The 24172-nt window shown below is 48.3% G+C and overlaps 10 protein-coding genes across 10 annotated transcripts; 4 read left to right on the top strand and 6 right to left on the bottom strand.

Annotated features, from left to right (window-relative positions):
- Positions 1–261: 261 nt before the first annotated feature.
- On the bottom strand, positions 262–2108 carry DEU56DRAFT_596073 (uncharacterized protein). The gene is made up of 2 exons (XM_041347000.1): positions 1646–2108; positions 262–1591 (listed from the first exon to the last, which is right to left on the bottom strand). Exons 1-2 carry the CDS (start codon positions 1821–1823, stop codon positions 402–404), a joined length of 1368 nt encoding a protein of 455 aa, XP_041204081.1. The 5' UTR covers positions 1824–2108; the 3' UTR covers positions 262–401.
- A 366-nt stretch (positions 2109–2474) lies between these two features.
- DEU56DRAFT_827468 (uncharacterized protein) lies at positions 2475–4488 on the bottom strand. Its single transcript, XM_041354391.1, has 6 exons — positions 4053–4488; positions 3793–3985; positions 3705–3745; positions 3020–3654; positions 2794–2957; positions 2475–2735 (listed from the first exon to the last, which is right to left on the bottom strand). The coding sequence occupies exons 1-6, from the start codon at positions 4438–4440 to the stop codon at positions 2618–2620; spliced, it is 1539 nt and encodes a 512-aa protein (XP_041204080.1). The 5' UTR covers positions 4441–4488; the 3' UTR covers positions 2475–2617.
- A 325-nt stretch (positions 4489–4813) lies between these two features.
- DEU56DRAFT_595995 (uncharacterized protein) lies at positions 4814–6801 on the bottom strand. Its single transcript, XM_041346999.1, has 16 exons — positions 6740–6801; positions 6581–6668; positions 6467–6530; positions 6205–6336; positions 6085–6148; positions 5902–6033; positions 5795–5845; positions 5736–5743; positions 5646–5665; positions 5485–5597; positions 5418–5434; positions 5329–5366; positions 5263–5278; positions 5174–5199; positions 4938–5121; positions 4814–4882 (listed from the first exon to the last, which is right to left on the bottom strand). The coding sequence occupies exons 2-15, from the start codon at positions 6622–6624 to the stop codon at positions 4938–4940; spliced, it is 909 nt and encodes a 302-aa protein (XP_041204079.1). The 5' UTR covers positions 6625–6668; positions 6740–6801; the 3' UTR covers positions 4814–4882.
- A 1263-nt stretch (positions 6802–8064) lies between these two features.
- DEU56DRAFT_827444 (histone H2A) lies at positions 8065–9189 on the bottom strand. The gene is made up of 7 exons (XM_041354390.1): positions 9020–9189; positions 8955–8964; positions 8744–8896; positions 8612–8688; positions 8511–8563; positions 8375–8461; positions 8065–8324 (listed from the first exon to the last, which is right to left on the bottom strand). Exons 1-7 carry the CDS (start codon positions 9020–9022, stop codon positions 8288–8290), a joined length of 420 nt encoding a protein of 139 aa, XP_041204078.1. The 5' UTR covers positions 9023–9189; the 3' UTR covers positions 8065–8287.
- DEU56DRAFT_983577 (ATPase assembly factor ATP10) lies at positions 9177–10386 on the top strand. The gene is made up of 4 exons (XM_041359959.1): positions 9177–9456; positions 9508–9607; positions 9658–9780; positions 9835–10386. Exons 1-4 carry the CDS (start codon positions 9188–9190, stop codon positions 10213–10215), a joined length of 873 nt encoding a protein of 290 aa, XP_041204077.1. The 5' UTR covers positions 9177–9187; the 3' UTR covers positions 10216–10386.
- On the top strand, positions 10387–14027 carry DEU56DRAFT_827442 (Sec23/Sec24 trunk domain-containing protein). Its single transcript, XM_041354389.1, has 13 exons — positions 10387–10483; positions 10539–10570; positions 10620–11385; positions 11440–11651; positions 11704–11825; positions 11878–12081; positions 12129–12233; positions 12289–12412; positions 12469–12624; positions 12674–13140; positions 13195–13332; positions 13383–13577; positions 13641–14027. Exons 1-13 carry the CDS (start codon positions 10437–10439, stop codon positions 13881–13883), a joined length of 2811 nt encoding a protein of 936 aa, XP_041204076.1. The 5' UTR covers positions 10387–10436; the 3' UTR covers positions 13884–14027.
- An 81-nt stretch (positions 14028–14108) lies between these two features.
- On the top strand, positions 14109–16854 carry DEU56DRAFT_827438 (MFS general substrate transporter). Its single transcript, XM_041354388.1, has 17 exons — positions 14109–14369; positions 14424–14452; positions 14509–14831; positions 14884–14928; positions 14993–15052; positions 15109–15121; positions 15176–15279; positions 15330–15402; positions 15461–15466; positions 15529–15672; positions 15733–15876; positions 15929–16006; positions 16056–16099; positions 16157–16203; positions 16262–16401; positions 16456–16561; positions 16612–16854. The coding sequence occupies exons 1-17, from the start codon at positions 14353–14355 to the stop codon at positions 16682–16684; spliced, it is 1446 nt and encodes a 481-aa protein (XP_041204075.1). The 5' UTR covers positions 14109–14352; the 3' UTR covers positions 16685–16854.
- Positions 16699–19421, top strand: DEU56DRAFT_963684 (MFS general substrate transporter). Its single transcript, XM_041359396.1, has 12 exons — positions 16699–17306; positions 17367–17411; positions 17470–17529; positions 17634–17756; positions 17810–17885; positions 18002–18145; positions 18194–18337; positions 18389–18466; positions 18516–18574; positions 18616–18802; positions 18854–18959; positions 19020–19421. Exons 1-12 carry the CDS (start codon positions 17016–17018, stop codon positions 19090–19092), a joined length of 1386 nt encoding a protein of 461 aa, XP_041204074.1. The 5' UTR covers positions 16699–17015; the 3' UTR covers positions 19093–19421.
- On the bottom strand, positions 19422–21888 carry DEU56DRAFT_595636 (nuclear pore complex assembly-domain-containing protein). The gene is made up of 3 exons (XM_041346998.1): positions 21463–21888; positions 21134–21410; positions 19422–21075 (listed from the first exon to the last, which is right to left on the bottom strand). Exons 1-3 carry the CDS (start codon positions 21742–21744, stop codon positions 19508–19510), a joined length of 2127 nt encoding a protein of 708 aa, XP_041204073.1. The 5' UTR covers positions 21745–21888; the 3' UTR covers positions 19422–19507.
- A 1215-nt stretch (positions 21889–23103) lies between these two features.
- Positions 23104–24156, bottom strand: DEU56DRAFT_827423 (galactose-binding domain-like protein). The gene is made up of 5 exons (XM_041354387.1): positions 24051–24156; positions 23870–23978; positions 23755–23815; positions 23511–23698; positions 23104–23458 (listed from the first exon to the last, which is right to left on the bottom strand). The coding sequence occupies exons 1-5, from the start codon at positions 24128–24130 to the stop codon at positions 23279–23281; spliced, it is 618 nt and encodes a 205-aa protein (XP_041204072.1). The 5' UTR covers positions 24131–24156; the 3' UTR covers positions 23104–23278.
- Between the last annotated feature and the right edge of the window lie 16 nt (positions 24157–24172).

Below are 24172 nucleotides of genomic sequence, written 5' to 3'. Positions count from 1 at the left end.
TTAAACATTCAGACATCACGATCTGGAGTTGTACCTGCGGGCCATCAATTGGCTGGTCGGAAGCGGGAACAAAATGGCGCCAACCCATACCGGTGTATATATCACTCCATGCTTGGGTGCGATCTCGACTAGAACGATGACAATGTTGTTGAGAGAGTCAAAATTGAACTGATGGCGGGCGACGGAGAGAGTAAAACGGAAAGGCGGGGAAGGGTTCCGAAGGGATCATGATTCAATTGGCTCCAAGTGCAAACCGAGTGTGTGAGCGAACAAATATACAGTCACCACATACATAATTTTGTCTAGAAGTCCAGGAGTCACACTGATACACTCGACTACGAGGTGTGGTACATAAAGCGTCAAAAATACATCACATTGTCCATGGTCCTGGTGACTAACGATCAGGGGAGGGGGGGATAAGAATTAGGAAGGACATAATCGTCGTCATCATCATCTGCTTTTTCCCTCTTCAGAGACTTTGCCGAACGATACTCCGGTAACACTTCACTCGGTTCTCGTGAACCATCCTCCTCCATAACAACTTGCTCGATCCAGTTTTCTACACTGGAACGGCAATAGTGACCTGAGGTACGGGCGCGAGATGGATATGGGTATATTCTTTCTAGTCCCTTGGCCCCTTGACGCCGGGCAATCCGGGTGGATGCAAAAACGTCATCATCGCTGGGCAAGTGAGATGACACGTGATCTGTGACGAAGGACGGGTATCTGTTTCCAGGAAACTCCACGAGGTATGGGTCGGAATATTGAGGGGAAAATGGGACACCGCTGCTTGGACGGACGGCATCACCTATGCTCTGGGGCTTTAGCCAGGTCGCTGAGTCAATCTGCGTTGTTCCTGCAGTTGAGGGAAGGATGAAAGGTGTCACAGAGTGTCGGTGTCTTTTCTTGCGATACCATATCACAATGGAAAATAGGAGAGCTAGGAACGCGACCGTTCCGATAACCCCTCCTGCAATGGCACCCGTGTGTGGACTCGGAGGTGATTGAGGGTTTGAATTGGTGTCAGGCACTGATGTTGATTGAGCCAACGGGCTCGAACTTGAAGCCATTACAGTCCCGTCCAATGAAACTGTAGCAGATGCCAGGATAGGCTGAAGCGATGCGGTTTTTGTGGTTGTGGGTGTGTCAGATGTTGGGGTGTCTGTCGGTTTGTCACTAGGAGATGACAATGTTGGGTATACAGTGTGCGAGCTTGATGTAGCAGGGGACTGCTGAGAAGACGACTGATGAGTGGTCGTCGTGGGCAATTGAGAACTATTGTTGGTAGTTGACGTTTCAGGGGGAGAAGATGTATGGGTAGAAGACGTGGAGGTGGGAGTTGCAGAGGTGGGAGGTTCAGTGACAGCAGCATTGTTAGTCGGACTGACTATTGTCGCATGAGTCACAGTACTTGTAGAATGGATCACACTCTGTCGGGCAACGAGAGCTTCCTTAACATGTCGTGGCGATCCAACCGCAAAATTCCCAGTTTCAAAAGATAACGTTGAACAAGCATGCTCGTCGGAGAGATGATTGTCACATGAGGTGGGGTCGATCTCGGGCTCTTCAGGCGGATTGAGTCCTTGGTTGACTAATGGAAAACTTATACTCAAGAAGACATCTTAAGAAGACATTTAGTACTTACACCCGTCCACGCTGATATTCTGTGGTCGATCCAACGAATTAGGATCATCATCCTCATGTACAGGAACTACAGTCTTTATTGAAGAGTGCTGAGACTCAGCACGGTTGAACAAGTGGCGGGAAAGGTGTGACAAACGATTGTGAAATGAGGGTTTGAAGCGAGTGTGAGGGGGAGCCATTATTCTCCCGTTGTCCAAGAAACCCAGAGGGTGTTGGAATGACCACGTCAGTGAGACCGACCTTCTTGTACTGCTGTAGTAAGACCGGACAGGTTTCGCACCGTGAGTGTGATAACGTTCCGGCAGTGCCAAGGTGATGATTGCGAGTCGGTCGTGGGACAACGGGGCCAAGAAAACGACGACCAGTGATCATAACGTGGCAGGAGACGATAACCATTAATGTCAAAAATGGTAGTTCAACATCAACAAGTGAAGGAAGTCCCGGGAACGGACATGGGGAAACCGTGACACCGCAACTTGACAGATCAATGATCCAAGTCCTCGAACGTTCAAAATTGATGTGCTTGTCGAGGTCGAAACTTCAAGCTTAGATTCCTGGTCCAAGGTCTGAGTCTGTGGAGGTTGGCAGTTGTTGTGCATGTTATTAAAGGCTCGTCAGGGAACATACCAGGAGGCTGCGCCGAGCGCTCACCCTCCACTACGAGGCTCTCTACACGTAACCTCTTGATGGAGAGCCATACAGCCCCAGAAAAATATGGGAAGGCATCGTGGAGGAGGTATCTCGGACCAATGGATGATGTGACAAGTATAATTAACCGGTCTAGGGCACCCTGCACAGTGCACACTACTGCACAGTGTACATGTCTAAGAATCGGGGTCTCACACACCGTGGGAACACGTTCCAAGGGTGCACCCGGCGGTCCAGGTGAAGAAGTTCAAAATGACACAATATTTGTACAGATATAATGTCCATAAGACGACCGGAAATTAAATCCCATCGCTCGCCGTAATCTCTATGTGCGACTAGCCACTTCCAGGATGGCATGCACGACTGCAGTAGGGTCGACCCGGACATCGTGATCAACATCACTCCCTGGAGCAACGGATGGAAGACTGTCACTTTCGAACCGCCTGTAAATACATAAGATGAGGCATCTGACAAGAGAATATACAAGAAGGCAGAGCGTACCGATCATTCCACCAGGCCATATAATCAATTCCTAAGGAACGAACCGCCGTTTCTGCGTCGCGAGTAAAGACGTCGGAGGGGAAAAATTCCATGAGAATTGAGTGTCCTGATGGCCTCATAAACACGCTGTCAGCGAGGCTATCTCCGTAAACACCCAGAATGACCTTCACGCATATATAAATATGTAAGTCGTAGTGCAGAACCTTCACAAGTGATGCAGACTTACAGTAGACTGGGCGACGGCTGACATTCTCTCTGTCCAGTGTCCCTCTGAAGAGACTATGTGGACCTCGAAGTCGTTGCTCTCATGCAACGTTTCGAGAGCGCTAACCAACGCGAGGTGGTCGGCACTCCTCAGCCTTGAACCACTTCTGGCATCTTGTTGAGATATGTAAGTGACTACCGTTTTTTCCTGTCTGCTATTAGGGTTTTGTGCATTGTGGTTTACACGCAAAAACCTGGCCAGATTCTGCCTAATTGGCTCCCACCATTCCTTCGACGCATTCAGGCCGATAAGCGGGAGAGCGAATGGAGGCTCATTGTTTGTTGAACGTGCAGCTGCACCAAAATCTGCAATAACCAGCCTCTCGAAAACAAAAGGAACTTCCATGAGCGCATAATCTTCCCAGTCTTCTTGATACATCAACCCGAGCAATGGAAAAGCGGCCTTGGGAAGATATGGATGAAACCCACTGTCCGAACGATGGCGTCTAATGATGGGTCCATTAAGGTCGGGTTGTATGCCTTTGTAAGTAGGAATATTCGGGAAGAATAGTCGTCGTGGCGGATTGAAAGGGTCTGGAGACGTTGATGTGTTCATGGAGCTGTGGGTCCGCCAGAGCGAGAAAAGAGTGTAGTTGTCTAAATGTGATGTGAGGACGGCACTCATGAAGATGCAGGTGTTGACGAACTCGGAATAGCGTCATGCGATAGCCAACTCGCGCCTTGAATACTGGACAACATTATGAGCCGTTAGAATAGTGCATACATGACACTCACAATCCACCGTATGAACCAAGGATATCTCTAGCTTGGTTGGTCGACAGCATTTCCCATTCTCTTGGAAGCGGTGCTTCGTACGAGCTTTCAGCAGATGATGCAATGGCATCCAATGAAGGGAAGTTTAAAGGGGAATCCGTCACAATGAAAATTGTGCCGTTGCACATTATCACATTGTCCATGATCGAAAATCCTACAGGGGTTGCAGTAGGTAATATATCAGTATAATACGTGTCCATATGCAATTGTAGTGCACCCACCAGCGACGTGTTTCACTAGTCGAGTTTGAGGGATGTCGCTGCCCCAATGCATAAAGCCATCATTAACGTTGATGTTTCCAAAGATGACTTGTTTCTGCGCCTCAGATATACGATCGGTCTTTAACCATATATCTCCGTCTGAGGCATCTTCCTTCTCCTCTTGTTGCTTATGAACGCTGGATATGTGCCTCTCGTCAGACTCCCAGTCCCCGTATATGTCCATGTCGAGATCACTGCTATCAGCGGTGGAACTTGAGAATATGGTAGGCACGTTGGGATTGGCAAAGAAGTCAAAAGTCGCCTCGAAGTTGTAGAAGACCATGAAAATCATGACGGAGGCCAGAACGAGTGTGATCTCCCGCCGACTGAGAGAGTAGGGCCGTGCCATTGTTTCAGCTCAGACCTGTCTAGAAATCTGAGCTGTCTGGTCGAACGACTCCAAGAGATGTGGTGCCTGCAACTGGTACCTACTTGTACCTTGTAAATTCAACAAGTACAAACAAGCGCACTCGACTGACGTCAATATTAATGATCATGATTCTACTCGGTACCAGAGATTACAGCTGAAACACGACTGGATATCTACCATATCTACCAATATATGTAAGGACCAGGCGTTTGATCCCGCGGAACCAATTCGCGTCGCCTCCATGTGCGCGCTCCACTCGCATGATTGCCGCAATCGCAGGTGATGAGACCGTCGTCCGCAGGCGAGCGGATCGCTTGTATATTGTAGATAAAATAAATATGGGAAAGGCAAAGGAAAAGACAAATGCGAGCACAAAGGTCAGCAACGTTCAATCGATTTCTACATATTTTTATACAGAGCACTGACAGATGGTTACCAACAGAGATAAACTTTAACTTTTATTTCCTCATACTCACCTATTCTCGCACACGTTCCGTCTCTTCGATGTCGTCCCCACCTGGAGACTCTGCTTCAGCAAATGCTTGAAGTTGCCGGTCCACTTCACGGCTGATATCGCGGGTTGTGTAGGTACGCGTTTTGAGTCCTCGGAGGTTCAGGACTAGGCGCTGACCGGCCACTGAAAGTAACGGAGTCGCGAACCTAGATGCAATATATTCACCGAATGTGATGGGCCATATTGATGGTGACGCACCCTTTACCAAGGAAATATTTTGGATCCTGAGAATTGTATCAATGTCAGTCAAGAAGAGAAATAATCCGCTATGGGTAAGGAAGACTAACTCCCCGAAATGCAGTCCTAAATATCATAAGTGGATTGAGTGAGTGGAGAGGTCGAGCGAATCTCACCAGGAGGCGACGATAAACGCATTACTGAACATACTAACCTGATCCTGTTGTCGGTCATGTAATACATTACGCAGATTTTCTACACTCACAAGGAAAAATATGATTGCTATGTAATTGTGATCAGTTGCAGACGAAGTCCCCAGAAAGCATGCTCACCGTCTCGAAAGAGAACACGGAGGAGATCAGAGGGGTACAGATGCCGAAATTCCCTAGAGTATTTCCAGAGACTTCGCATTGTCAAGACGAAGAGTATTATATCGAGAATAAAGCTTGATGGTCTTTAGCAAGCGCAAGAGCATGAGACAGAGCATCCTAACCTTCCGATATAACCCAACCACTAGCATTATAATAATATCAACAATGAGACGTCCAGCAATATATCCAGCATAATATAGCTGCCAACTAACCACATATTCTTTGAAGAGGCAAATTAATAAGGTGGAGGAGCGAAATGACAATCACATACTTGGCACTGTCACCACGCAAACATGAATCACGTCGAGGTACAGATACGGAACTACGGGAGCGCAACCGTTTAACAACAAAACATAAAAAAGCAGCGAGGCAACCCACTTGTACTAAGGTGTAAAACACTTGCTGAGCTGACCAACAGCATCACAATGTATAACGTGTAGCTCCCTATGAGGATCATTGTCACACGCTTCCGAGTTCCCCAGATGGCCCACGCTCGAATGAGCACAACGACTGAGTAAAAACTTTTAGCGCATGCAACAGTTATCAACTAGATGTACGCACTATGAATCGATTCTGTGGATAGATACATAAAGCAAGTGGTGAAAAATGCGAAGCGTTGGCAGAACTGGCACATGCAAACCAGTCACTCGATGGATGTCTACTCGTAAAACTATAACATACCACTTGAGAACCATGTACCAGGAGACCGGCCTCTTCCAACTGGATGGCAGTCTGCCCAATAAGGTTTCCATATCGGTTGAAAAGAAACAAGACTTTAAGGACCGTCCAGGGGGCGTTCCAGATGTAGAAGACCTGCGACAAAGGGTACGTTGTGAATATTATGCATGATGCTGCAGGTAGCGACTTGGTCCCACTGCAGACAATAAACAAGGAATCAAGGAAAACAAAAAGAAATATTATACATATCATACAATAAACTTACTTCATATTTGAAAGATAGAAGATAATCATAGACTAGCAAAGTGTAGCCTGCTGCGGAGAGTGATCTAGACGATGAAGTGAGAAATTAAGGATGTCACACGAAATATAGACCTACGTCCGCAGCCAAAGGCATTCCATGAACTGGGTTGATGGAGCCATCGGTGAATGCAGTACAGTGGTAAGACAGATCTAACGACAACAAACTGGTGCCACCAATAGATACAATACATAAAACTGAGAGCTGGCGTGCTTTAAAAGGGTACCCAGCACGCACAAGCATTCTAACTTTCAACTTTCACTGGCAATGACATGGGCAACAACGTAAAGGATATACGGCGGAGAAGCGAATTTGAACCTAACTTGAGCGGGTGGAACGATAGCCGAACCTTGATGAGAGCGAACAGGTCTGATAGTAGTCACAGTGCTCCATAATATAGCTTGGAATGTACATAATAACGGGAACGGATCCTGAGACCATTGGCAGTCACTGCAGTATTGCCAGGAATGCACAAATTGACGGGGGTCGCCGGACTAGTGTTGTTGGCAGATTACTCAGGCCGTTCTGCCATACGCGACCGTGGCAGAACCTGGAGGCTGGCGGTAAGGTACCTGAAAATGCGTGAGACAAACGGATGATACATAAACTATATCGTACAGGTGTCAACGCGCCAAGACCTCAAGACCGCTCCACTCTGGGCATCATTAAAGTAACTGGCAGAAGGACCTTGGTAGGACCATCGAACTTTCGGTTTTGCAGGGAAAAGGATTCTGGTGGCGTACTGTCAGTGGTCAAACGCTGAGGTCAGGCGGACTTTGAAACCGTTCTTTTTTCGAGTTTAATCTTTTTTGTACTAATTGGTCGAAAGACTCGAAACGTTCGAGTTCTGCCTTACTAAGGGCCAGTCCCTTTGCCAAAGTTTCTTGGCTCGCGCTCAGGGCACTCTCGGCTTGTTGATCATGCCGAGCGATCTCAGTGATCATCGACCTCTACCTGACACGGACGGCGAGTCTCACTCACTCGTCGTCGTGCCAGGTACGTCGTTCATGTTGGTATTCATAGTCCCTCTTTTCACTTGCTCGTTCGTCGTGCCAGCGTTCGATATATTTCAGCTAACCGCGGGTCTCAATTTTTTCGATATTCTTCATCTTGTCGTCAGTTTGCTTTGTACTTATTTACCGCGCTCAATTTTCATGGGGTCTTTCGCTGCTCCCACGCGAAGGACTCTCTTGCTGGCTAATCCTCGCAGCCTGCGCTCCCGCGAGGCCAAGTGAGATCAATTAGAGACTCGTACATATACAGGTTGCTTCATGGCAATGCATGAGCGTGTTAAGGTCTGAGAATTTCAATTCTCTTCGATCGGCTCTAGCGCCGCGAGTCTGGCCGTATAATGAGCTGCGGCAGCGCCAACGTACCAGAAAAGCAGCTTCATTTTTCATATCCCCAAAGGACGTCGCGTTCGACGTCCCGAAGTTGTAGAAGACCATAAAAATCATGACGGAGGCCAGAACGAGTGTGATCTCCCGCCGACTGAGAGAGTAAGGCCGTGCCATTGTTTCAGTTCAGACCTGTCTAGAAATCTGAGCTGTCTGGTCGAACGACTCCAGAGATGAGTGCTTGCAACTTGTACCTACTTGTACCTTGCAAATTCAACAAGTACAAACAAGCACACTCGACTGACGTCAATGATCATGATCGATCATGATTCTGCTCGGTACCAGGAATTACAGCTGAAACACGACTGGATATATATGATATGATACATGAAGATCGAATGTAATAAAAAGCGCGTAAAAGGAGAATAAAGGTAAGATGCACAGAAAGTTACGCCTCCTGGCTCGCACCCTCCTTTTTGCCTTTGCTGTAAGGGACGTCAGATCTACATGTACAGTCATACAACACGCAGCATACCTTGATTTGCTAGGCAGTAATTCAGGGTTGATGAAGGGGACCACTCCTCCTTGTGAGATGACTACGTCACCTAGGAGTCTGTTCAATCTAGGCGATATTAGGGCCACCGAACCTTTGAGATGCGAAAATTACTCACTCCTCATCGTTTCGGATGGCCAACTGAAGATGACGGGGCACAATACGTTGTTTCTGTGGCGATTAAGCCCATGGCCTTCAAGAGACAGAAGGGCCACCAACCTTGTTATCACGGGCGGCATTGCCTGCAAGCTCGAGAATCTCGGCGGCGAGGTACTCAAGAACCGCAGCAAGGTAGACTAGAAATATTAGGTGTTGGTCTAGGCAGGATTATTTGCGATATATTCGACTTACCTGGAGCGCCTGCGCCAACACGCTGGGCATAGTTCCCTTTCTTCAAAAGACGATGGACACGGCCGACAGGGAACTGAAGACCGGCCTTTGCGGAGCGCGACTGTGACTTGCCTTCGCCGCCAACCTTTCCGCCTGCAGATTTACCAGCTTTACCTGTACCATTTACAGGCCGTGTTAAACATGAGTCGACCAAAATCCCAAATCCACTGACCCTTGCCAGACTGTGAAATGATCCAGGTAAAGTCGCACCCCAACTAATTCAAAAGAACGACGAACCATTGATAGTGTTAGTTGAAGCGGGCGAGTACTGGACTGGTGATGGTTTGTGATAAAGAGATGACAATCAACAAACGGACTCGGAGCGCGCTCGCCGCTTATATACCTTCACGATTCACGTGACATATGGCCATCACGTCCCGATTAGGGATCTTTGCTTTTAACCAAATGCTTGTCCGCGCACTTGTCCATGCAAGGTGGCAAGAAACAGCTACCCTGCGCAGATTTATTCGGCGTCCAGGATGTACAAGAAATTTGACCTCTGGAACTGATGAATCCGCGAAAAAGTCAGCGAACACACCTGATGAGTTGACATTACCGTTCCTGCAGCGTCCGCTAGGTGTGAAGGAGAGACCTTCGCCTGTCCTAAAAACATGGGCGGATACCAGGGAGGAGATGATGAATCAGGAGACGCGTTTGGCACAAAGAGAGCACCTGTGAGCTGGCTACAATAGATTGGTTTCAGAGTTGTTTTGACCGCTTACAAGGATGAAAGAAGCCACGAAGGGCTATTTTACTGACCTCAATGCAACGAGGAGGCACGGTGGCAAGACGTGGATAGCACCCAATGTGATGATTCGCGAGGACGTATGTCCTATGGTTCTTCATGGTGGCGAGAAGATTGACGGTTTACCCAGAAAGCACTTTATTTCCCAAACATCGTCGGGTCGAGCCTGGATACGAAATCCAAGAAACACACCTCCAGCATGTGTGAAGGACGTATCTCCGTGGTATCTATGTTATCGACGAGGATGTCAGAGGTACGTTCGCATCTCCTTCCTCAAGATTTTTTGTCGGTGCTGAGCTTACTTCAGATACACGTGAATGGTTTCACAACACCAACAAATGAGAGGTATCTCTCGAACCCACTGTACCAATATGTGCAGATCAACTTGCAAGAGAACCTTTTAAAGTCCTTCCTCGTATCGTTATTTCTTTCATCGATAGCCAAGTCGGTCTCCCCGGAGCTACACTCAACGTACTTGGTGTCGAGCCAGAACATGGAGTTCGTGCGCGAGCACCTTGGTATGGTGAACAAACACGTCGGGTACGTCTACCTTGTGGATGACAATCTCAAGATTAGGTGGGCTGGCTGCGCAGATGCCAAGGTAGAGGAAACAAATGCGCTTGAGCAATGTACGGGAGTGCTTTTAAGCAGGCTAGACAAGAAAATATCTGCCAAAATTCCACGATAGCTCCACGTACGATATAGTACTAGATGACCATATCGTGTCAAGCACCCATTCGTTATTTACATTAAACAGCATGTCTTCTTCACTGGCTAAAAGTCTGGCTGGTTGAAGAATCCTGCAAGTGAAAGTTGTTTGTCCATGTTGGCTACGTGTCGTGTAATAGCAAAATCCTTTCTAACACTTGCCGTGACCTACAATTCCCAAGTCGACCGAAATTCACGTCCATGGCTTCTCCTTCTCAACAGCTTCCTCCTGGTTGGACAGCGGAATGGTATCAGACTTGTCAGCTCCGACTTTCTGCACTTTTATTGACACAAAACTTGCAGGGACCCCGCTAGCCAGAGATATCTTTTCATACGTGCGTGACCTCCATCAACATTGACATTGACCAATATCTTTCCTTGTAGAGCCATCGACTGGACGCAGCCAATGGGAAATACCGACTGCTGCACCAGCCCAAATGATAGACCATGCACCGTCGGTGTCGCCTCCCCCATCCGCGACTCATCACGGTAAGCGTCGCCAATACGCAGCAGGGCAGACGCAAGTGTACTACGGCGCGGGCGATGCCCTTGGAGACCAGTATGGCGGACTTAATGTACAACAGCAGCAGCCTGCACCCACTGCCCAGCTCTTCACTCCAGGACTCGCGGCAGAGGGGGGTTTCGCAGGTCAGCAGCAAGTTCCGCAGGCGTCATACTATGCACCCCAACAGGAGCCCCAGTACATCAATGCTCCTGGGTTTGGTCAGGAACCAACATATCATCCACCCAATGCGCCAATCCACCATCTCACGGACCAGTTCGGGCAGATGGGGATGGGGCCGAAGCCCCTACATCTCACGACCACCAATCTACTTACGTCGCCACCGGACCCTCGTGAGCTGGTTCGTCCTCCTCCCGAGATTAGGCTGCCTGCGAACGCGTGCATCACGCCATCGCCGTACGCAAATGCAGATCCGTCATACCAGCGGTGCACCATGAATGCCATCCCCACCACATCATCGATGCTGAACAAGTCCAAGATTCCTTTGGGTTTGGTGATCACCCCCTATCGAACGGTGAAGGAGGGTGAGCCGCCAGTGCCTGTTGTGACCGACACGGTCATTGCGCGATGCAGACGGTGCAGGACGTACATAAATCCTTATGTTCAATTCATTGACAACGGCAATCGGTGAGTTTCATATGCATTGAAGATTTATGTGGTGTGCTGACCTATTATGGTTAGTTGGCGCTGTTGCATGTGCAGCATGTCGAACGAGGTTCCTCAGCTCTTTGATTGGGACCAGATACGGAATCAGCCTGGAGACCGATGGGCTAGAGACGAGCTGAACCACTCCGTTGTCGAATTCGTTGCGCCCACAGAGTATATGGTCCGCCCACCACAGCCTGCTGTGTATGTGATTCTTATCGATGTGAGCCATACCGCCGTGCAGTCGGGTAAGTCATCACACAGTCAGTGAATTGTCAGCTTCGTAATATTGTTTTATAGGTATGGTGGCAACGGCGACACGCACTATCCTTGAGAACCTTGATCGCATACCCAATGAGGACGAGCGCACCAAAGTCGCCATTATCGCCTATGATATTTCTCTTTATTTCTTCTCTATGCCTGTTGGTACTTTTGTCTGATCTTCTAAATTCTCGTGCTAATGCGTTGTTGTAGCCTGGGACGACAGAATCGACCATGCTCGTTGTTTCAGATGTTGATGACGTCTTTTTGCCGAAACCTACTGACCTCCTCATAAACTTGACGGAAGCGCGCCAGTCGCTGGAGTTGCTGCTTGGCAGGATCAATGACATGTTCCAGGATAATCACACTGTTGGAAGTGCAATGGGCCCAGCATTGCAAGCTGGCTTTAAGTTGATGGTCAGTTGCTGAATGGAAAGACATTCCAGTTTTTGAATGGTTTCTAGGCTCCTATCGGTGGCAAGATCATGGTACTCTCGTCCTCTTTGCCAAATATTGGCGCTGGTTCACTCAAGAACCGTGAAGATCTCAAAATTTTGGGCACTTCAAAAGTAAGCCTCAGCTCATGTTGCCGCTTACAATTTAGCTTGATGAAGTATCTTGCAGGAATCAGGCCTGCTGCAAGCTGCTTCGCCCTTCTACAAGACATTCGCCATCGAGTGCTCGCGTGCCCAGGTGTCGGTGGACATGTTCTTATTCAGTGCTGCATACCAGGATGTTGCCAGTCTCGGTCCGTGGCCCCGTATCATTCTCCTCTCTTCAGATCCATCTGATGCATTTCAATAGCATGCCTCCCACACTACACTTCTGGTCAAACCTACTTCTACCCTGCGTTCAATGCTGCTCGGTCTGAGGATGCCATCAAATTCGCGCACGAGTTCGGCGAAGTCCTCGCGATGCCCATCATGTTAGAAGCCGTCATGCGCGTCCGTGCTTCGAAGGGTAAGAAACCCTTAATTCGCCGCTATCAATGCTCATCAATGCAATCAAGGTTTGCGCATGGCTTCGTTCCACGGAAACTTCTTCGTCCGCTCCACTGACCTCCTGGCCATGCCCGCCGTGCCCACCGATCAATCTTACGCCATTGAGATCCAGATCGAGGACACCCTTACGCAACCGTTTGTAGTTATGCAAACCGCAGTTTTACATACGACGTGTCATGGGGAGCGGCGTATCCGGGTTATCACACTTGCATTACCAACAACCAGCAGCCTCACGGAGGTTTTCGCATCTGCTGACCAGGTGGCGATCGCGACCCTGCTGGCGAACAAAGCCGTCGAGCGCTCGCTTACCCACAAGCTAGAGGATGCCCGTGACGCAGTGCACCAGCGGCTGGTAGATATTTTGTCCAGTTACAAGAGCAGTATGACATCCGCAGGTGCGGGTGCGAATGCGCAACTAGCGATCTCGGAGAACCTGAGGATGCTGCCTGTGTTGGTTCTCGGGCTACTGAAGAATGTACGTTGGTCACATTGCTTGGTCACGAGTGACCTAACTCGCTCATCTATGTAGGTTGGTATTCGTCAAAGCGCGCAAATTCCTCCCGATCTCAGGGCCTATGCCCAGGCTCTGTTGACCACATTACCGTCTCAAACCCTCATTCCGTACATTCATCCCACGTTCTTTTCGCTGCACAACATGCCACCTGAAGTAAGTTGAATTTGGATATTCGAATCCAGTATTTTGATAACTGTTTCCAGGCTGGAACGGTGGGCGAGCAAGGTGTGATTTTGCCGACCCCTTTGCCGCTCACTTCGGAACGGCTGGAGAGACATGGTTTGTACTTGATTGAGGATGGTCAGACGATATTCTTGTGGATAGGCCGTGATGCTGTCCCACAACTCGTAATGGATGTCTTCAACCTTCCGAATTACGAAGTGCTACGTGGCGGCAAGGTGGGCATCTTATTGTTTTGCGAGTTTCTTTCTCCATGTTGCTGATAAACCCCTTCCGATCAGACGACACTTCCCGTTCTTGACAACGACTTCTCACAGCGGGTCAATGCCATCATTCAGAAAACTCGCGAGATGCGCAGAGGCGTTTACTATCCCCATCTTTATCTCGTCAAGGAGGATGGCGAGCCACCTTTGCGCCTTTGGGCCCTCAGCTGCCTCATACAAGATCGTGCCGATGTTTTACCGAGCTATCAACAGTTCATTGGACAACTCAAGGACAAGGTTAACGGAGCCAATAATTACTAAGCCATCCTGCGCACAAGCTGTCAGACCAAATTCGGGCGAAGCGGAAGTCTGGACTGATATTACGCGCTTTCTCCTACTTTACTATACGGCGTTGTAGACGATGTCATGTGCAGACTGAGATAAAGAGCCTTTTTGCTTCCCTTTTGCGAGCATAACGTAAACTTATACGTCTTTTCCTCAAGATCTGCGGGAAAGGAGTTACTAGAACTCACTGGCGCTTAGTGACCTGAATCGGTGTGTTTGCACTACTCCACAAAAACTAGCTGAGCGATTCGTATTTCAGAAGCTTATTAGGCCGCCTGGGTTCACATTTTTAGTTTTCTGGCCCGTGTCCTTAATGGTTTACAGGTCAAGTTCAGGTCGACCGAGTATACACGTACGAAGAGCCTCATCAGACCAATATTGATGGTCTGACATAGGCTTCGGATACGAGGACTCGAAGGACCGATTAATAGGCACGTCAAATTACATGCTCTTTATTTTTGAGTATGTAAAGGGGCGGACCATCCGTCCGACAATCAGTTAACTTGGTCTCATCAGAAGTTGGCGTATATATGGGTGTTCGTACTGTGAGTCCTTATCCTTTCCCTTTCACTTTATTTTCACGTCATGTCTCTTTCATCAGCCACAACAGACCCCATTTTTGCCCCAAACGAGGCTTATCTCGCTTCTGGGGCCGCATCGACATGTCGAGCGTCACCTAGGCCGCGCTGCAAGCTTGATCTTGCGGACGATTTTGTAGATGCGATCGAGCTTTCGCCCGTGACGCCTGTAGAAAAGCAGAACGATGATTTAGTGCTTTCATGCGCGCAGTCCCAGGTGAAGCGCAAAACGCAACAAACGCGGGAGATGATCCAGTTTGCGGCGCTGTGTTGGTTCGTCTATCTGGAGGGCTGGAACGATGGATCGAATGGCCCCCTGCTGCCGAGGATTCAGAAAGTTTATGGGGCGAGTTTTCTTATATTTTGTGCCGCGACCGCTTGTTGACGTGTTTGTCTAGGTTGGATATGCTGTTGTATCTCTTATTTTCGTTTTCGCCTGCTTGGTCAGTTTGTGCATGACTCAGACACTGGACTGATAACAGTTCTCATCTTCTGTGTGCTAAATAGGGTTTTGTCATGGGTGCCGTCTCTAATGTAATCCTTGCCGAGAAACTGGGATTCGGAAAAGTACGCCCATTCAGACTGCACATTTTATGTAATGACCCTAATTTTTTTTTTGCAAGGTAATGGTACTAGGTACTGCCCACTAAAATCGAGGGCCGCAATTATTCTTAAATTCTCGCACTCTAGGTTCCCTATTACAAGTCTTGGCATACTGTATCGAGTCCTCGGGGCCCCCCTTTCCCGTGTTTATATTTGCGTTCTTCATGAACGGAATAGGACTGGCTCTACAGGCGTGTATATTTGCTTATCATCATGAATCCTGACTAGACTCGTGACACAGAATGCAAATTCGGTTGGGTATGTTGCTTCCCTCAAAGAAAATACAGCAGTGAAGATGAGCCTTTTCATGGCAGGTACGCATTGGGCATTCTTATGCGGGTTATTCACCCCGCTCACTCTTGAAATATGTAGTATATGGTAATTTATAATTTCACCAGCAGTTTTTTTTTCCCGCCGCAGTCAATGCTCACAACTCATAGGGGCCGGGGCTCTTTCATCTCCTCTGGTTGCCACTCAATTTTCACATCTACCTCAATGGAATCTACATTACTTGACGTCCCTTGGAATTGCGATCACCAATACGATCGCCTTGATTACGGTCTTCCGGTTGAAGCCCCAGAGAGGTAGGGACAATATGCATGTCACATTTTTGCTCGATTTTTGAGATTTGTTAAATTTTCCAGAATGTCTTGCCGAGATAGGTATCGTTGACGTGGATAACGGTACAAGCGAGCATAGTCACCTCAGGCAGATAGTGGCGAACAAAGATGTCCATCTTCTGGCAGCATTCGCTCTGCTCTACGTCGGAGCCGAGGTTACTATCGGCGGTTCGTGACTGTCCAGAATGGTTCTAATAATATATCTGACGCTCTGAAAAAGGCTGGAGTGTTACCTACGTTATTGGTGTCAGAGGTGGAGGGCCTTCATCTGGTTATATCTCTACTGGATTTTTCGGCGGTATGTAACGGCGCTTGATAATGACTTTGACTCATCCTTTATTCCATAGGTCTCATGGCTGGCCGAGTGGTCTTGCTATGGTGTAATGAAAAGGTAGATCGCTCGATTGAACGTGAAAGGACATTTCGGCTGATTCGGGACACAAAATAGATTGGAGAACGGCTGGCCTTGTTTATCTACGCCGTTCTGGCTATCATGTTAGTGATGGAAACGTGCTTGCTTTATCATAGCTGATGATCCATTTCTGGTGCATAGCCTCGAGTTAGTCGTATGGTTCGTTCCATCTTTGGTAGGCGATGCAGTTGCTGTCTCTGTCATTGGCGTGTTGCTGGGGCCAATGTATCCAATTGCTATGAACCATGCAGGACGCGTTCTTCCTCGCTGGTTACTTACTGGTATGTCTCAAACAGTCTGAGCATGGTTTTTAATTCACAATCCTCGGGATATAGGTGCTATTGGTTGGGTTGCAGGAGTGGGGCAGGCAGGCTCTGCATTGGTCCCGTTTATGACGGGTGCTATCGCACAAAATTCTGGAATTAAAACCCTGCAGCCTGTGTACGTGTCATGATAGAAGTACATGACCATACCTCATATCCTTTTTTTAGATTGGTTGGGATACTGTGTCTTATGACTGTGTTGTGGGCGCTGGTGTCCCGTGGTTCGCGTCGCCCGGATTGAAGGTTTGAGATTGAAGTTAGGTTGTACATATAGAGAGGCATATGGGGTTACACGTTTGACTGCACCGGTGTACTAGTAAGTATGCTCAGATCTAGATCTCCGTCCGAAGTTAGTATTAGTCATGTTTTACACTTTTTACGTACAGAGTTATAAAATGATTATCAGGATTCAGCGTAGTACGTTCATCCGCATGACTCGAATTCAGACTCTAGAGCCTTTGCGGGGCCCGTATCACTTACTGGGAATGTGGTGGAAGATCGTTGAAACATCCCTTATCAGTCCCTCCTCCCCCAGCTTGTACTAGTCCACGTATCCGAATTCAGAACTCATCATGCAGACGACGACGACGGCTCAAGGTCTTACGGTTTCGCACCATCCGACAGTTGACCCTCATCACGAAGTTAAAGACAGTGACAAACACAATGGACAAGTTGAAATGCGTCTGGGGTCACCTGAAAGTGATTCAAAGGCAGCGTCTGTCTCTGACCTGAAAGCCCAAACAAAAGGTCAGCGGCTGCGCGCGAGAGTGCAGTTTGCGACAGCTTGTGGGTCGATGTACCTAGCTGGATGGAATGATGGGTCGACTGGTCCATTGCTCCCCCGCATACAGTCAGTGTACGGCGTAGGTGGTTTCAAATACCTGCAGTTCTCTCTGAAGTTGACCATCCTACCGTCCTGACAGCTGAATTTCGCTGTCGTATCTCTGATATTCGTATTCGCATGTGTTGTAAGGTTTCACTGCAGTATACAAAATTCGCCGATCTGAGTCTGAGTTTCCGCGACAGGGCTTCCTATCAGGAGCATTCGCAAATCTATATCTCAACGGCAGATTCGGTTTTGGGAAGGTAATTTCATTTTTGATGAATTTGTTTTACGATCTCTGAGGTACGCTCCGTGGTCTAGGTGATTGTGTTAGGTGAGACTAGGTCATTACAAGCATATTTCATAGTCGCCTTATGATTGCTCAGGATCGGCGTGTCAAGTTATAGCGTACGCCATAGAAGCGGCGGCCTTGCCATTTCCTGCATTCGTGCTAGGTTACGCCATCAATGGCTTTGGAATGGCTTTACAGGTAAGCGGTGTGGGCACAGTAGATTCTACGACCCAGATAGACCATGAAATTAGGACGCACAATCGAATGGTTTTGTGGCCAGTCTCAAGGATAACCCCGAGGTCAAAATGGGGATCCTCCATGCGGTAAGTGTTGTCTTGTACGTGAACTCTCGATTTATTTTACTAAAATCGACAGGTATACGGTGAGTTGCACGTCTTCCGTGGCGGCGCAACGTGATAGATATTCCTGTTATCACTTTTTAGGTGCTGGCGCTTTGTCGTCCCCTTTAGTAGCAACGCAATTTGCTCAGCTCCCGCATTGGTCATTTCACTTCCTGTGTAGCCTCGGCGTTGCGTTCATAAACCTTGTATCGTTGATCGCGGTCTTTGGGCTGAAAACACAGGATGGTATGATAAGCACTCATATTATCGAGAAGATGGCTAAGCATTTCACAGAATGCCTCGCTCAGATTGGACAGCCGGCTGGCGAAAAGGGAACGAGTGAAAAGAGCCAGTTCAACCAGATATTGCGACTCAGAGAAGTGCACCTCCTTGCCTTCTTCATATTGATATATGTAGGAGTGGAAGTCACTGTAGGAGGTAAGCATACAACTTACGTGTAAAGGATGTTCACCCAAAATATTGCTCCAGGCTGGATGGTGACGTACATAATCGACGTGCGCGGAGGAGGCCCAAGTTCAGGATACATATCATCGGGATTTTTCGGAGGTAAGCTTTGCTAGGCATCTTAGGGGGTTCAACTATATGTTTGCAATAGGTCTCATGATTGGCCGTGTCGGTCTTTTGTGGGTGAACAAAAAGGCAAGTCTCTATCCCGTCCGTTGAACGCAACATTAATGGATGACAATAAACCACAGGTCGGGGAACGTCGTGTCTTATTCATTTACTCCGCCCTCGCAATTGGGCTGCAACTAATAGTATGGCTGGTCCCTTCACTCATTGGTGGAGGCGTGGCGGTCGCCATAATCGGTGTATTTTTGGGACCGATGTACCCCATCGCTATGAATCACACAGTACGAATCCTCCCTGAGTGGCTCGTCACAGGTAATATCGTGTTTAGTAGCATGAATATGGTCAACTGAAACCCGAATGTAGGGTCAATTGGCTGGATTGCAGGCTTTGGGCAGGCAGGTTCTGCGCTCTTACCATTCTTAACCGGTGCCATTGCTTCGAAGACGGGAATCAAGAGTTTACAGCCATTGTGGGTGTTCCTAGTCATTCTGCCTGTGCTTAATAAAACTGACCACTGGTGGCACAAAAGTCTCGTTTCGATGATGGTGTTTATGACCGTCTTGTGGGCTTTAGTGCCGAGAACTGCTAGGAGAATTGAATGACATATGCTCCGTTGGCTGTGTCTCGTGGAGGGTCTGACATGTACTCTCACATCTAATGACTTCATTATGAACACCCCCCTGAGTTGTCCGTGAATTCTGGCAAGTTCCGCCCATTGCCCAATGTCCACAAAACATAAGTGCTGGGCCTAGAACTTGACAGCTGTACCATTTTGAAGAGTCGTGGCTGATATAGAAGGAACAACCATCTTCCTCCTATTGGTCGAGGGGAGACTAAATTCGCCATGGATAACTCGTGCTGAAACAAAACAACAAACAAGGTAAATACGAAGAGCAAAATTACCTCCACTGACCCCCAAGGTTAGTTAACCAACATGACGAGCATAGCGATCAATAAGAAGGGTATGGAAATACTGCAAGCCCGAAGCCGACTGCACTCAAACACATGACTGCAATCTCAACTTTTGACGGCCTTTCTTCTTGAGCTACTCCGTGTTGCACCGGCCCCCGCACCGGCGCTTGCCGTCGAAGTGCGTGTGCCTTTCCTAGTTTTGGTTGCCTTCACAGGAGGCGATGGCGGTTCTGGTGACACGGAAGCCAATGACGAAGCCGTTGACAACCTGGACGACCGGCGCGCAGGCGTCTTTTCATCCTTCGCAGGCTTGACTTTGGTTGATACGCCATTTCGGGTTTTACGAGCCGTACGGGACGGCGGCAAGGGAGCGATATCATCTTCGTCTTGGTCCTCATCATCGTCAAGTAAAGAGCCAGGTATGCTCTGTGCGAGAACAGGGCCCTTGATATTATCCTTATGGGAACTGGAGGTTTTGCGTCGAGGACTGGGAGTACGCGCACGGGGCTGAGACCAACGGGCGCTGCGTTGTTGCGGAAAAGCGCTTTTGTGAGGGGAACCAATATCGCTTTCGTCCTCGTCTTCATCGTAAAATGCGCCTGGAGGTGCACGTTTCTTGGATTCCACCAGCTTCGATGCAAGAGCACGAGTGCGGTGCTCAGGTGAGGCTGCACTCTTGTTGCCGAACACGGAGAAGCCGAGCTCAGGCTCATCATCCATATCATCCGGCATAGTAGTAACGTCGCCGTCTTCATGGATAATGAAGGCATTGTCGTCATCAGACTCCATGCTAATATCATCTCCCCCGCGTGAATGAGGCCGTGTGGGCACGTCTTCCGTAGTAAGTGCACGGCTTGTTCCAGTCGATGCTGGTGGTGGCTTGTAGAACGCATTTGGCGCCTTTTTGGCACTACCAGTCTTCTCAAACAGCGATGAAGTCGGCACGTTTGATGCGAACGTAGTCTTTGATAAGGCAGTGCTATGCGCGAATTTGATTCCGGATGGGCCCACGAGGGGGACAGGCGGCGCAGCAACGGATTTGCGTGGTGGAAGTTGAGCAAATGGCGATGCAGCGGGAGGTTTTTGGGATGGCGAGGAGAAGAAACTCCCTGGAACGGGCCCAGCAAGTGACGGTTTTGGCTCAAAGCGACCAGAACCAGAAAGATTGGTATGTTTTTCGGGGATCCGGGGTGTAAGACTGTCCGTTCTGCGAGGGGAGGCCCCGTTCAGAGAACTTGTGGATGGAATCTCCTCCCATGACATGCTGAGATCACCTAGAGGTGCTCTGGGCTTCGGAGGCGCGGGTTTTGCTACTTGGAGCGCCGGGGCAGAAGGCAACGTACTTGGCTGGCCAAGCTCTTTCTCCAACAACGTTCTTTCCACATATGTCATGTTCCCCAAGATGTCATCCATCATCTTCTTTCTCTCCCGTGCGGCTTTCACGACCTCTATACCAGCAGACCCTACAGCGGAGAACTGGCGATCTAGTTTGATGGCTGCTGCATATTCTCCACTTTGGACGAGTCGGACGCAGACAAGGTCTTGGACGATGGCAACAGAAGCTGCCGGAATGTCATGCGGGGGTTTGAGAGCATATGCATGGAGTAGAGACTGTTCCGGAGGGGATAGAGGATATGCCACGAGCTGTGCCAACGGCCCAGGGCGTGGTTTGGCTGTTATAAAACCTTCAACATTAACAAGGTCACAAGGAATGTCGGTCGGTTTACGCACGCGAAAGACACCACCCTAAGAGCTTGTGGAGTAGACGCGTACGCGTGTCCGAGGAATCAGGAAAAGTGCGTTGGAATTGCCACGCGTCCCAAAGACTTGAGTTAGCCAGTGCGAGCGCATACATATCGATGTCGTCAGGTTCCATGAGCGGAGGCTTGGCAGTCCGCACGTATTTCACGATAAGTGGGAACGGATTCTCGGACAACGAAAGCGCCTGCATAATTTTGGAGGCATAGTCCCTATTGAGTCTGGCATCTGACAGTATTGAAACTGCTTTCTAACCCGCCGTAAGGGTGAAAGAAACTATGATACTGAATATGACAACATACCTCGACATGGATGCCGGTGTCCAGATGCCAATATGCATCTGCAAGGGACACAAACTGTGGTGGTATACACCTCTCCTCAGCATAGTTAATCTCTCGTCCATCTTGAAACCACTTCAAGAGGATATACACCAGACAGTCCTTCTTCAAGCTATCGTAACTCGAGCCATTGATGACATCCAGTAGCCTATGGAGCGAATGTAGGTCTGTGGGTGGATAAAGCATATCCGGTTGACGGATGCCACCCCGTATGAGCAGAACATCAAAAATTAGGACGTCGGCCATCTGCGCGCGTCGGGATTCTATCTCTGCAGACCGAGTAGTGGTCCAAGGAAATTCGTGTGGCGTTCCAAAAAGCGGGAGCCAGTTTGAGCCCACATTTCTATCGTCCTGATGAAGCACAAGACAGGTAAAGCAAGACTACGCATAGCACATAGGGAGGATACTCACGATATCCATGCCGCTTTATGATGAACACGCCTAAGCTCAACCCTTCGTGAATCGTTTCATCACGCTTCAACAAAGCGTTGCTGATGTAATCAATTATGATGAAAATAGAAAATTAACCCCTGACATGGCTATTCGGCGGCTCTGTGGTTCGACATCGTACGAGTACAAGACAAACAAAAATATATCGATGTCAGTCGTTTGTTCCCGTCCTAATCCTGCACAAGGCAATATATACGGGGTGCATTAGCAATAACTACCCCTGAATCAGACTTATTTGTCCTTCTTTTCGTAGAGTCTGCACACTCCCTTGAATCCGATAGTAAATGCGAGAAACAAAAATTATTCGGTTCATCGATCATGAGGGAAACATAAGCAACTTACGAAGTACAAGCCCAAGGAACGAACATTAAACCTAATCCAAGAGACTGATGCAAAAATGCGGCTTTGTATTTTCAGCGTCACTGAAATCGATGATATTTGGGTAATTTGCAGATACCCTGAGGTGGCGGGGTGTAGTATCACCTCTGCCTGTGTGTCTGATATTATAGTCGCATGGCAATATATACATCAGGTTTATGAAAGCATCAATCACCTAACTTGAGCAGAATGGATTTAACGCGCACGTTCTATGCGAAGGGTACTTTTATGAAAGTGAATTTATTCTGAGAGAATGCGACTCACTTCATCAAATTCTGCATATACAGTGGTATCCTCACGTTCACTCCATGGCTTGATAACCGCTTCCGCCAGCTGTGGCATTGCCAGGTTGAGCCCATGTACACTTGATATTTTATCAAAGTTAGATAATGTATTTCCGAGAGTTGAAACTGCGATGACCAAATTTAAATGAATGCTTACTTTTTTCTATCAATCAACGGGTACAGTTTGACGGCGACCGTGTCCCCATGAGATCTGGCAAAGGAGTCGCGCCTCGCCACTATGGTAGACGTAATTGTTGAGGATGTTGGACTAAAAAAAGCACGGACAGAATCACAGTAGGAGACCTCGGCAGGTTGGAATCTGGATAGTAATCATACCAATCGTCATCGTCCTGATGTTGACCTGCAACCTCGGTAATAATATCAGCAAAAAAACTGTCATCAACTGCTGCTCGCTGCCGTTTGACGGTTTGACAAGGCATGGAACAAGATTAAGTGAACTCAAACTCAAAAAAGAAAAATAATTTCCCGCAATTTATTACAGAGGCTGTTCACCACAGCCCATCACAGCCTGATGTCTTTCACAATTTAACTTCCCAGGGGCTAGCGGCCATCACCGAATGCATCCTGAGATTCGGTTGACTGGTGACCAGAAACTTGAGGTCAGTCATCAAACGTACATCGTACAAATACAAGACAGGCAAAGTACATCACCGGGCAGTAGTCTGTTGCCCTCCTGTCTTCTGTGCAAGACGGTCTACAAGGGGTGCATCAGCTGCATCAGCAGCAGCTACCTCTAACTTATTTGTTCCCTCTTTCCGCAGAGTCCGGACATCTCCTTTGAATCCGAGGTAGTAAATGCGAGAAAGCTCTCCTCCAACCGACTCGCGCTAAAACGTATTCAGTTGAACGATTTTTGTCATGCGGGTGGACAAAACTCACGAAGTACAAGCTTAATGAATGAACACTGGAAAATGCTGCAACCTTCAGAGGATATTCAACCACTGCCGTCTCGCCCTCCGAGAGACTGATGTTTAGATGTGGTTTCGTGGTTTCGGCGTCACTAAAATCGATGATATTTGGGTAATTCGCGTACACCCTGAGGTGGCGGGGTGTAGTTTCGCCTCTGCCTGTACGTATAATGAACGTGTAACGCAGACATCCAGTGTAAAAAAGCACCAATCACCTAATTTGAGTATAATAGATTTAACGCGCACGTTCTGTGCGAAGGGCACGTGTATGATCATCTGCGGAAAGTCATCATTGATCAAAGTGGATCTCATCTCAGAGACACCGCTCACTTGATCGTCTACACCGGAGTCTGCATATACAGTGGTATCCTCACGCTCACTCCAGGGCTTGATAAGCGCTTTAGCCTGCTCTGGTATTGCCAAGTTGAGCCCATGTACGCTTGATAGGTATTTCATCAAAGTCAGATATCTGTGCGAAAGATTACACCGCGATAAGTCAGCAAGTGCTTACTTCTCTCTGTCAATTAGCGGAAATAGGTTCGACAGGTCTGACCCGCTGAGATCTGCAGCTAAAGAGTTATTTCCTTCCATTATTATCGTTGTGGTCAACCATCGAATATCAAAGACAATCCG

This window comes from Suillus clintonianus (genome assembly GCF_016758775.1).
Source record: "Suillus clintonianus strain FC179 chromosome Unknown DEU56scaffold_97, whole genome shotgun sequence".
Classification (NCBI taxonomy): Eukaryota; Fungi; Basidiomycota; class Agaricomycetes; order Boletales; family Suillaceae; genus Suillus; species Suillus clintonianus.
This window is presented reverse-complemented; position numbering and strand designations above follow the sequence as displayed.

Excerpts from the sequence above, each read along its gene's own strand:
- DEU56DRAFT_596073 (XM_041347000.1), bottom strand. The coding sequence starts at position 1,823 with ATGGCTCCCCCTCACACTCGCTTCAAACCCTCATTTCACAATCGTTTG. Across the intron at positions 1,592-1,645 it reads GAATATCAGCGTGGACGGGT|TCAACCAAGGACTCAATCCG; the intron begins GTAAGTACTAAA and ends GTTTTCCATTAG.
- DEU56DRAFT_827468 (XM_041354391.1), bottom strand. The coding sequence starts at position 4,440 with ATGGCACGGCCCTACTCTCTCAGTCGGCGGGAGATCACACTCGTTCTG. Across the intron at positions 3,655-3,704 it reads ATCGCATGACGCTATTCCGA|ACAACTACACTCTTTTCTCG; the intron begins GTTCGTCAACAC and ends CATCACATTTAG. Across the intron at positions 2,736-2,793 it reads ATGGCCTGGTGGAATGATCG|GCGGTTCGAAAGTGACAGTC; the intron begins GTACGCTCTGCC and ends ATGTATTTACAG.
- DEU56DRAFT_595995 (XM_041346999.1), bottom strand. The coding sequence starts at position 6,624 with ATGGCTCCATCAACCCAGTTCATGGAATGCCTTTGGCTGCGGAC. Across the intron at positions 5,846-5,901 it reads TGTTTTACACCTTAGTACAA|TTCCGTATCTGTACCTCGAC; the intron begins GTGGGTTGCCTC and ends GCGCTCCCGTAG. Across the intron at positions 5,122-5,173 it reads AAATATTTCCTTGGTAAAGG|GTTCGCGACTCCGTTACTTT; the intron begins GTGCGTCACCAT and ends TATTGCATCTAG.
- DEU56DRAFT_827444 (XM_041354390.1), bottom strand. Across the intron at positions 8,689-8,743 it reads TGTTGGCGCAGGCGCTCCAG|TCTACCTTGCTGCGGTTCTT; the intron begins GTAAGTCGAATA and ends TAATATTTCTAG. Across the intron at positions 8,325-8,374 it reads TTACTGCCTAGCAAATCAAG|CAAAGGCAAAAAGGAGGGTG; the intron begins GTATGCTGCGTG and ends CGTCCCTTACAG.
- DEU56DRAFT_983577 (XM_041359959.1), top strand. The coding sequence starts at position 9,188 with ATGCTTGTCCGCGCACTTGTCCATGCAAGGTGGCAAGAAACAGCTACC. Across the intron at positions 9,457-9,507 it reads TTGGCACAAAGAGAGCACCT|GATGAAAGAAGCCACGAAGG; the intron begins GTGAGCTGGCTA and ends ACCGCTTACAAG. Across the intron at positions 9,608-9,657 it reads ATGTGATGATTCGCGAGGAC|AAAGCACTTTATTTCCCAAA; the intron begins GTATGTCCTATG and ends CGGTTTACCCAG.
- DEU56DRAFT_827442 (XM_041354389.1), top strand. The coding sequence starts at position 10,437 with ATGGCTTCTCCTTCTCAACAGCTTCCTCCTGGTTGGACAGCGGAATG. Across the intron at positions 10,484-10,538 it reads CCTGGTTGGACAGCGGAATG|GGACCCCGCTAGCCAGAGAT; the intron begins GTATCAGACTTG and ends CAAAACTTGCAG. Across the intron at positions 12,082-12,128 it reads AAGCTGGCTTTAAGTTGATG|GCTCCTATCGGTGGCAAGAT; the intron begins GTCAGTTGCTGA and ends AATGGTTTCTAG.
- DEU56DRAFT_827438 (XM_041354388.1), top strand. Across the intron at positions 14,453-14,508 it reads TATATATGGGTGTTCGTACT|CCACAACAGACCCCATTTTT; the intron begins GTGAGTCCTTAT and ends CTCTTTCATCAG. Across the intron at positions 16,402-16,455 it reads TCCTCGCTGGTTACTTACTG|GTGCTATTGGTTGGGTTGCA; the intron begins GTATGTCTCAAA and ends CTCGGGATATAG.
- DEU56DRAFT_963684 (XM_041359396.1), top strand. The coding sequence starts at position 17,016 with ATGCAGACGACGACGACGGCTCAAGGTCTTACGGTTTCGCACCATCCG. Across the intron at positions 17,757-17,809 it reads GCTTTGGAATGGCTTTACAG|GACGCACAATCGAATGGTTT; the intron begins GTAAGCGGTGTG and ends CCATGAAATTAG. Across the intron at positions 17,886-18,001 it reads GGGGATCCTCCATGCGGTAA|GTGCTGGCGCTTTGTCGTCC; the intron begins GTGTTGTCTTGT and ends ATCACTTTTTAG.
- DEU56DRAFT_595636 (XM_041346998.1), bottom strand. The coding sequence starts at position 21,744 with ATGGCCGACGTCCTAATTTTTGATGTTCTGCTCATACGGGGTGGCATC. Across the intron at positions 21,411-21,462 it reads ACACCGGCATCCATGTCGAG|AAAGCAGTTTCAATACTGTC; the intron begins GTATGTTGTCAT and ends ACGGCGGGTTAG. Across the intron at positions 21,076-21,133 it reads CTTAGGGTGGTGTCTTTCGC|CCAAACCACGCCCTGGGCCG; the intron begins GTGCGTAAACCG and ends GTTTTATAACAG.
- DEU56DRAFT_827423 (XM_041354387.1), bottom strand. The coding sequence starts at position 24,130 with ATGGAAGGAAATAACTCTTTAGCTGCAGATCTCAGCGGGTCAGACCTG. Across the intron at positions 23,816-23,869 it reads ACTCCGGTGTAGACGATCAA|ATGATCATACACGTGCCCTT; the intron begins GTGAGCGGTGTC and ends GACTTTCCGCAG. Across the intron at positions 23,699-23,754 it reads ATCTATTATACTCAAATTAG|GCAGAGGCGAAACTACACCC; the intron begins GTGATTGGTGCT and ends TTATACGTACAG.